General features: G+C 41.7%; 3 protein-coding genes across 3 annotated transcripts in view; 2 read left to right on the forward strand and 1 right to left on the reverse strand.

The window, feature by feature from the left end:
- The window catches only part of slc31a1 (solute carrier family 31 member 1), a 36070-nt gene that overhangs the window by 11059 nt on the left and 15011 nt on the right, over positions 1 to 10000 (reverse strand). Inside the window, exon 2 of the mRNA XM_056458598.1 lies at positions 1757 to 1896. Within this exon, the coding sequence (XP_056314573.1) occupies positions 1757 to 1879 (123 nt within the window). The 5' untranslated portion in view covers positions 1880 to 1896. The remainder of the gene's footprint in view (positions 1 to 1756; positions 1897 to 10000) is intronic.
- Positions 4160 to 6978, forward strand: LOC130228718 (uncharacterized; the record flags this gene model as incomplete). The annotated part of the gene is made up of 1 exon (XM_056457153.1): positions 4160 to 6978. A coding segment is annotated over one exon (2817 nt), but the record flags the coding sequence as incomplete, so codon positions are not given.
- LOC130229674 (uncharacterized) overlaps positions 7424 to 10000 on the forward strand; it is a 3709-nt gene continuing 1132 nt past the window's right edge. The window contains exon 1 of the mRNA XM_056458596.1: positions 7424 to 10000. This exon is cut by the window's right edge and continues 1132 nt beyond it. Coding sequence (XP_056314571.1) covers positions 7424 to 10000 — 2577 coding nt within the window.

Here is a 10000-nt window from a genome sequence, read left to right on the forward strand (position 1 = left end):
CCCCTCTATATTTTTTCCCCCAATTCCCGTTTAATGGAAAGAAGATTTCTTTTTTACACATTTCTAAACATAATAGTTAATTTTAATAATAGTTGATAACCAATTTCTTTTATCTTTGCCATGATGACAGTGCCTAATATTTTAAGTTAATTGCATAAGTTTGGGTAATAAGGCAAGTCATTGTTAACAGTGGTTTGTTCTGTAGATCAGTGGTCCTAAAGCACCGGGCCACGGATTGGTACAAATCGATTGATACTGGGCTGCGTAAGAAATCATTAATTATTTTCTATTTATATATTATCTGAGTCTGAACGATCTTTTATTTTGAAAAGTCTTTTATTTTTGAAAAATGACTGTATTCTCGCTTTACATCTCGGCCACTTGAACGCCCAAATTTAACCTACAAGCAGCAAAATGAGTAAGAAACAGGCGTCTTTGGAAAGTTTCTTTGCTAAGAGGAAAAGGCCCAGCCAAGGACCTACGAACTGCCAAGGAATGGATCCGCAACCCATTTGTCAACAAATCAGGTGACTCCAGCATGGCTGTACAAGAAGATCAACTATTGAAGATCGCAAATGACGGCGGCCGTTTCCCATATCGCATCTTTTCTAGAGTTAGCACAAGTTCGTTTTTTCCAATGGAGGTGAGTGGCTTGCGGGAACTAGCTGCGGGAATCCCCCGAGCGCACTCCAAGTCACGTAACAAAAATGGGCTGTATGCACAGCTAGAGTTTTAAAGGCAACGATAAACTTCCGGTGAAAGCTTAATGAGACAATTTTCAATTTCACAAAGTTGTTTTTACAGCATCGATGTTGTAATGTAATTAAAATACATTCAGATAAATAGACTTAAGTTTAGTCAAATTTATTAAGTTGTTTAAGCATAAAACTAGATGAAAGACCATTGTAACCACTAGTGCCGTCAGTAGAAATAGGCTAGTGCAGAAATTCCATTGAAAAGACTGGGGTAAAATAAACTGTCATACTATAAAGATGTGTCGGGGGGAAAAGGAATTTAATGCAGTGCTTCTTGTCCGATCTGAGACCCACTTCATATCGTATATCTAACTGACTGTGAAGATAGCTGATTTTTGAAGAATCAGATCTTAAATGTGACAATTTTTTAATTGAAAGACCCTTGGGCTGCCTGGCTGAAAATTAGAAGTCTGTGTGCATACAGCTCATTGATCAGCTAGCTTCAGCTTGAATGGAACATGCACATGTCGGTAAGACTACTTATCTCGGACAAACACAGAACACCCAAACACTGCAGTGCTTTGTAATTTTCTCCATATAAAACTTGTATCAGAGTGAGAGCGATGTTTTGCTGTTGCCTAGCAACACCCACCCCCCGGTCCGCGACAAAATTGTCAGGCGTTGACAGTCCACTATGATAAAAAGGTTGAGGACCACTGCTGTTGAGAATCGAAAATATTGATTATGGATGATTATTTTTTTTAAATTAAAGCCGCTTTTATTGTAGCCAAATTAAATTTTTTAAACATAATTTGAGAAATATTTGAAAAAATAAATAAATAAAATTCACAGAAGGGCTAATAATTTTGACTTTAACTGTACGGCAGGATGCTCTTATGTAACACTCAGTGTGTCTCAAAGTTGTTGTGAACAAAGCTCATCCCTGTCCTTTCCAGTGCCCAAATTCGTGCACACAACCTATTGAAGAATGACTTCGGGAGCTAGGGTGCTGATTGAGATGTACCCCTAGTAAGGATAAATAAAAATGCAGGATGTCTCACCATCATCATCATGTGATCTCCGTGGCCATTGCCAGTGGTCGTTAAATGACCCCCATGATCGTCTGAGATAGAAGACGGCATGGTTGTGTCCTCGACATGGTGATGTGAATGTGACATATCCATCTTACTGTACAGAGATGCTGTGGAGAGATAAGAGACCAAACAATGCTTAAACATTCACAATATGAATTCAACAGCTTTCCAATATGATGAAGAACCGTTCACCAGTATATTATACATTACTTGTAAGTATATTAAGCATGCAGATTACTATAGTAGAAAAGCATTTTTTGCTTTGTTTAATTTCTCTACTTGAACACTGTTAAACTCCGCAGAAAGCCATCGAATAGTGCTATTTAAATTTTGTGAAACAGTATCCATATCATAATATTTATCACAGAAAAATAAAATATCAAAAAATCTGATTTTTACAATATCGTGCAACCCTAACACAAATTGTGGCTTTTTTTGCATCACTTTGAATGCTTTGTGACCGTTCGTATCATGTGTATAAGAACGGAAGAGAGCAAATGTAAACATCACATCCTTTTGATTCTCCAGCCAAAAATTTCCTCAGTGCTTTACAAATATACACACACAGAGACAGAGACAGAGACAAAGACAGACAGACAGACAGACAGACAGACAAATATACACACACAGAGACAGAGACAGAGACAAAGACAGACAGACAGACAGACACACACACTTTCATAGACATCCTAGAAAATCAGGATATATCTCAAGTTTCATTACAAGCAGTCTCCAAAAAAAAATCAAGAATCAAATCAAAAATTAAAAAGACATAAAAATCTTTACATAGCCCTTTAACAGGGGTCATATGCAAATGTACCCTTGTAAATGTAAGCATTTTTGTGTAATAAACAACTTTAATAATAAACAAATAATAAATGTCTTATATTTGCGTGTAAATTTGATTAAAAAAGTGCTGCCAGATGATTAATTAAAAAATAAATATAAATACACACACACATACTGTAAATAAAACACAAAAGACTTACATATAAAATTAGTTTTCGATATCACAATAGGTCTTAGTATCTGCTATATTGTTACTTTACCTTTAACGACTGTTCAATTTCTGTAGCCTATTTGAATACTGCATTGCAAAACCCATAAAGGTAAGGTAACTTGAGGAAACCGATAGCAACAAACCACTTAAGTTCAAAAAGTAATCCTAATAAGTACTGTGAACTTAATCCATTTGAGTAAATGAAGCAATTTGAGCACAATAAAACCTAATAAATGAAGAGAACTCAAACCAACTGAGTACTGTAAAATCCTAAAAGTTAAGGCTACTCAAACTTTTGAGGAAACCGATTGCTACAAACCATTTGAGTTAAAAACTAATCTTTATGAATACTGTGAACTTACTCCATTTAAGTTGAAGTACTGAGGTATTTAGTAAACTCATTACCTTCAACACCGAGTTCAAAACTCTTTTCAAATGAGTAGAATTAACTTTTGAGTTAACTACACTCATTTTATTTGATAATGTTGATTGTTGGGTTTTACAGTGTGTTAGGCTCCCCAGAAAGCCATAAAGCTCTGTTTATTAATTTATTTAGGCTCTGTCATATTTATATTTGCTTGTAATTTATTATATTTTATGCAGATGCACCGCAGAAATAAAAAGACTTGATCATCCCAGTCAATTTAAATTAAGGAATGAGCTACTCAAATCATATGGTAAAATTATATTCATATCGCAGCAAAACAAAATATCACAATGTCAGCATTTTCCAATATCGTGCAACTATAAAATATAGTCAGGTACACACACACACACACACATACATATTTATATATATATATATATATATATATATATATATATATATATATATATATATATATATATATATATATATATATATATATATATATATACATATTTATATATACATATTTATATATATATATATATATATATATATATATATATATATATATATATATATATATATATATATATATACACATACATACATACATACATACATACATACATACATATATACACACACACACACACACACATATATATATACACACACATATATATATACACACACACATATATATACACACATATACATATTTATATATACATATTATATATATTTATTTATATATATATATATATATATATATATATATATATATATATATATATATATATATATATATACACATATATATATACACATACATACATACATACATACATACATACATACATATATACACACACACACACACACACATATATATATACACACACATATATATATACACACACACATATATATACACACATATACATATATATATATATACATATACACACACACATATATATATATATATATATAAAGAAATAGACGTATGAAGGAAATAGCAATCCTTAGAGGAGACCTGCGAAGGCTGAGGAAGGTATTTCGTGAAGCTCCAGCAAATGAGAAACCAGCGCTCTCAGAGATTCGTGATAACTTGAGGGAGCGCATTAAGACTTTGCGCAGAGCTGAGTGTCATCGCAGGGACAGGCGGAAACGAATGAAAGCACAGACAGAGTTTATCAAGAACCCTTTCAGATACTTGTCAAATATTCTGGGTGATGTAAGATCAGGGCAGCTGGAAGCAACAAAGGAGGAGGTGGAAGATCATCTCCGGCAGGCACATAGTGATCCTAGAAGGGAGAAAGGTTTGGGGGAGATGGAGAAACTTCTAAAACCAACAGCACCAAGTATCCTCTTTAGATCTGAGGAACCAAGCTGGCAGGAGGTAAATACATTTCTAAGGAAGGCTAGAGCAAAATCAGCTCCAGGGCCGAATGGCATTCCATACAAGGTGTATAAATGTTGCGAAAGGCTGAGGAGACGACTGTGGAAGCTACTGAGAGTGGCATGGAAGAAGGACTTTCTAGCAGATAGTTGGCTAGTGGCTGAGGGATGTTTCATTCCTAAGGAAGGAAATTCCTCAGGAATCAAGCAATTTCGAACGATCTCACTTCTTAATGTTGAAGGCAAGATTTTTCTTGGGATTCTAGCAAAGAGATTGACATCTTTCATGATGGACAACGGATACATGGATACATCGGTCCAAAAGGGAGGAGTTCCAGGCGTTTCAGGCTGCCTTGAGCACACCAGCGTAGTCACCAAGATTATTGAAGACGCTAAAAAGAACAGGGGTGATCTGGCAGTTTTGTGGCTGGATTTAACAAACGCATATGGAACGATACCTCATAAGCTGGTGGACTTGACGCTGGAGACCTACCATGTCCCAGAACGATTCCGGAAGCTCTTGCAGTGCTATTATGGCAAATTCCACATTCGATTCACCTGTAGGGATTTTACCACAGAGTGGCAGAGACTAGAGGTGGGCATTGTCACTGGATGCACAATTTCAGTGATCTTGTTTTCAGCAGCAATTAATCTTCTTGTTAAGTCAGCAGAGAAATTGCGGCGTGGGGCAATCTTGGCAAATGGCAAACAGCAGGTACCTATAAGAGCATTTATGGACGACCTCACCATCATGGCAAAATCAGTACCTGAAGGGAGATGGATTCTAGAGGATCTAGTGGAACTCACTGATTGGGCAAGGATGGAGTTTAAACCTGAGAAGTCCAGGAGCCTGGTATTGAGGAGGGGATGCATTCAGGACCGGTTTCGGTTCAGAATAAAAGGTACCACCATCCCAACAGTCAGAGAGAAACCAGTTAAGAGTTTGGGGAAGTGGTATAGGGCAGACCTTAATGATAAGGAAAGCGTGAGGCAAATGAGTGTCCAAGTAGATACCTGGATGACATCTTTAGAGAAGAGTGGCCTACCTGGAAAATATAAGGCCTGGGGTTACCAGCATGGAGTACTTCCTAGACTGCTCTGGCCGCTGCTTGTTTATGAGGTGCCTGTCTCTACAGTGGAAGGACTGGAGAGGAAGATGAACACCTATCTACGACGGTGGTTGGGTGTGCCAAGAAGCTTCTGCTCCATTGGTTTATACAGCACAGGCAGCAAGCTACAGCTACCACTGACATCAGTCCTGGAAGAGTATAAAGTAACGAAAACTCGGCAGGCCATAATGTTGCGAGACAGTCAGGATGAAAAAGTCCGCCAGGCAGACCTTGTGGTTGGGGCAGGCCGCAAATGGTCAGCTAATAAAGCAGTAAGGGATGCCGAGGAACGACTGCAGCATGCAGATATTGTGGGGACAGTAGCGCAGGGAAGGCTTGGATTGGGCTGCTTCACTAGTGCGAGCTGGAACAAAGCGGACCCAAAGGAACGCCGCTGGCTAATACAAAGAGAGGTCCGCAAAGCAGAGGAGGAAACTCGGCAAGTTAAAGCTGTGGGCATGAAAAAGCAGGGCAGCTGGACAAGATGGGAGGGCGTAAGAGAAAGGGCCCTGACATGGCAAGATATTTGGAGCATGGAAGGACAACGCATAAAGTTCCTGCTGTGTTCAGTCTATGATGTTCTTCCGACTCCATCAAACCTTCATATCTGGGGGATGGTAGAGAGACCAAGCTGCTCACTATGTGGAAAGCAGGCAAATCTTGAGCATGTCCTATCAGCATGCCAGTCAAGTTTGGCAGACGGGAAATTCCGGTGGAGGCATGACAAAATCCTCTCTCAGTTGGCGGATGGATTGGAGCAGGCAAGGAAGAAGGTGAAACAGCATTCTGATGGGCAGTGCTTTATTCAGTTTATTAGGTCAGGAGAGAGCATTGCAGCAGGACGAAGGAGAGGAGGTGTTCTGGCCTCAGCAAAGGATTGGGAAATGCGAGCAGACCTTAAAAAGCAGCTTAAATACCCAGAGGAAATAGCACAGACTAGCCTCAGACCAGATATTGTCCTATGGTCTAGAGGCACCAAACAGGTGGTGCTTATAGAACTTACGATACCCTGGGAGGAAAGAATGGAGGAGGCCCATGAACGTAAGCTCAAGAAATATCAAAGTCTGATACTTGAGAGCCAAGAGAATGGATGGAGAGCCTGGAATTTACCAGTAGAGGTGGGTTGTAGGGGGTTTGCGGGGCAGTCACTCTGGAGAGCCCTCGGATGGCTGGGAATTGAAGGAATGGCCAGGAAACGCCTTGTAGGGAAGGTTACTAAAGAGGCAGAAGTAACATCTCGCTGGATTTGGCTACAAAGGGAGGTTCAGTGGGAAAGCCAACCAGTTGAACGACAAACCATAACATAGAGTTGGGTGGTGGTCAGCAGGAGTAGATCCAGGACGCTGGATCTGCTGTCGAGCCCTCCCGAGGTGTCATGGGCTTAAATCGGTGAAACACCAAGGAAGGGGGGTGCCCATCTGATGACCGGCTGTAACCACCAACCTTATATAGAGTACATCCTTAACCCCCTAACTGGTGCTAAAGGAAGAAAGGAGGGGGAATTATGCCACTGGCCCACAGTTGGTGCAGGGCAGAGTACCTGTAAAGGTGGGCCAGTTGCGATGGTCCCATCGTATTTTGCATATTCTTTTCTGGGTGACCTAGTGACCACTTGGAAAGACAAGTTGGCGACCGAGGAAGAACGGTGACAGCAAGGAAAGACGGCTGACATTTGGGAAAGACCAAAACTGGGGTGTGGAGGCTTGGCAGGCTGAAACACAACCTCTGTGAAGAGGAACCCATTGTTTACCGCTATGGAAAGGTATATGATAAGATACCCCCAGGGTCGAGCGAGAGCAGGGGAGAATGATCGACCCACAGGACAGACCAGTGTTATGACCACTTATGATGAACAATTGACTAGGGAACAGCCAAACGATTTATCCCGGGTCTGCAGATGTGGGAGAATATGCAAAAATGAGAGGGGTCTGAAGATACATCAGTCAAAGATGAAGTGCTTGCAACCTGATCATAATGTGCAACGCACAGGGAAACCTGGTGAGACGGAGGAGAGGCAGGGGCAGGAGGCAAACCACAGTCCCCAGAATCTCCAGGCACATTATGAGGATGGGAACAGGAACAGAGGCATTGGTGTGTCAGAGGACACAAGGCACCAGGTAGTAGAGGGCACAAAGGACAGTATTCTACCTCAACAAGACACATGTGTAGGAGTGGTCCGAAAGGAGCAGGTGAACTGGCCGGCTGCAGTGGCAATTAAGCAGTGGGAGAAATTTGATCAAGATGTGGATGAGGTGCTGGAAGCAGCCCTGGCAGGAGATGTAGGAAAGAAGCTCAGGGCAATGGCTGCCATTATGTGGAGCATGGGAGCTGATCGCTTTGGGAAGAAAGAGTTGAAGGTGAAAGCAGGGATCCAACTAAAAGAAAATAGACGTATGAAGGAAATAGCAATCCTTAGAGGAGACCTGCGAAGGCTGAGGAAGGTATTTCGTGAAGCTCCAGCAAATGAGAAACCAGCGCTCTCAGAGATTCGTGATAACTTGAGGGAGCGCATTAAGACTTTGCGCAGAGCTGAGTGTCATCGCAGGGACAGGCGGAAACGAATGAAAGCACAGACAGAGTTTATCAAGAACCCTTTCAGATACTTGTCAAATATTCTGGGTGATGTAAGATCAGGGCAGCTGGAAGCAACAAAGGAGGAGGTGGAAGATCATCTCCGGCAGGCACATAGTGATCCTAGAAGGGAGAAAGGTTTGGGGGAGATGGAGAAACTTCTAAAACCAACAGCACCAAGTATCCTCTTTAGATCTGAGGAACCAAGCTGGCAGGAGGTAAATACATTTCTAAGGAAGGCTAGAGCAAAATCAGCTCCAGGGCCGAATGGCATTCCATACAAGGTGTATAAATGTTGCGAAAGGCTGAGGAGACGACTGTGGAAGCTACTGAGAGTGGCATGGAAGAAGGACTTTCTAGCAGATAGTTGGCTAGTGGCTGAGGGATGTTTCATTCCTAAGGAAGGAAATTCCTCAGGAATCAAGCAATTTCGAACGATCTCACTTCTTAATGTTGAAGGCAAGATTTTTCTTGGGATTCTAGCAAAGAGATTGACATCTTTCATGATGGACAACGGATACATGGATACATCGGTCCAAAAGGGAGGAGTTCCAGGCGTTTCAGGCTGCCTTGAGCACACCAGCGTAGTCACCAAGATTATTGAAGACGCTAAAAAGAACAGGGGTGATCTGGCAGTTTTGTGGCTGGATTTAACAAACGCATATGGAACGATACCTCATAAGCTGGTGGACTTGACGCTGGAGACCTACCATGTCCCAGAACGATTCCGGAAGCTCTTGCAGTGCTATTATGGCAAATTCCACATTCGATTCACCTGTAGGGATTTTACCACAGAGTGGCAGAGACTAGAGGTGGGCATTGTCACTGGATGCACAATTTCAGTGATCTTGTTTTCAGCAGCAATTAATCTTCTTGTTAAGTCAGCAGAGAAATTGCGGCGTGGGGCAATCTTGGCAAATGGCAAACAGCAGGTACCTATAAGAGCATTTATGGACGACCTCACCATCATGGCAAAATCAGTACCTGAAGGGAGATGGATTCTAGAGGATCTAGTGGAACTCACTGATTGGGCAAGGATGGAGTTTAAACCTGAGAAGTCCAGGAGCCTGGTATTGAGGAGGGGATGCATTCAGGACCGGTTTCGGTTCAGAATAAAAGGTACCACCATCCCAACAGTCAGAGAGAAACCAGTTAAGAGTTTGGGGAAGTGGTATAGGGCAGACCTTAATGATAAGGAAAGCGTGAGGCAAATGAGTGTCCAAGTAGATACCTGGATGACATCTTTAGAGAAGAGTGGCCTACCTGGAAAATATAAGGCCTGGGGTTACCAGCATGGAGTACTTCCTAGACTGCTCTGGCCGCTGCTTGTTTATGAGGTGCCTGTCTCTACAGTGGAAGGACTGGAGAGGAAGATGAACACCTATCTACGACGGTGGTTGGGTGTGCCAAGAAGCTTCTGCTCCATTGGTTTATACAGCACAGGCAGCAAGCTACAGCTACCACTGACATCAGTCCTGGAAGAGTATAAAGTAACGAAAACTCGGCAGGCCATAATGTTGCGAGACAGTCAGGATGAAAAAGTCCGCCAGGCAGACCTTGTGGTTGGGGCAGGCCGCAAATGGTCAGCTAATAAAGCAGTAAGGGATGCCGAGGAACGACTGCAGCATGCAGATATTGTGGGGACAGTAGCGCAGGGAAGGCTTGGATTGGGCTGCTTCACTAGTGCGAGCTGGAACAAAGCGGACCCAAAGGAACGCCGCTGGCTAATACAAAGAGAGGTCCGCAAAGCAGAGGAGGAA

The sequence above is a fragment of the Danio aesculapii genome, chromosome 5, assembly GCF_903798145.1.
Source record: "Danio aesculapii chromosome 5, fDanAes4.1, whole genome shotgun sequence".
NCBI classification, from domain to species: Eukaryota; Metazoa; Chordata; class Actinopteri; order Cypriniformes; family Danionidae; genus Danio; species Danio aesculapii.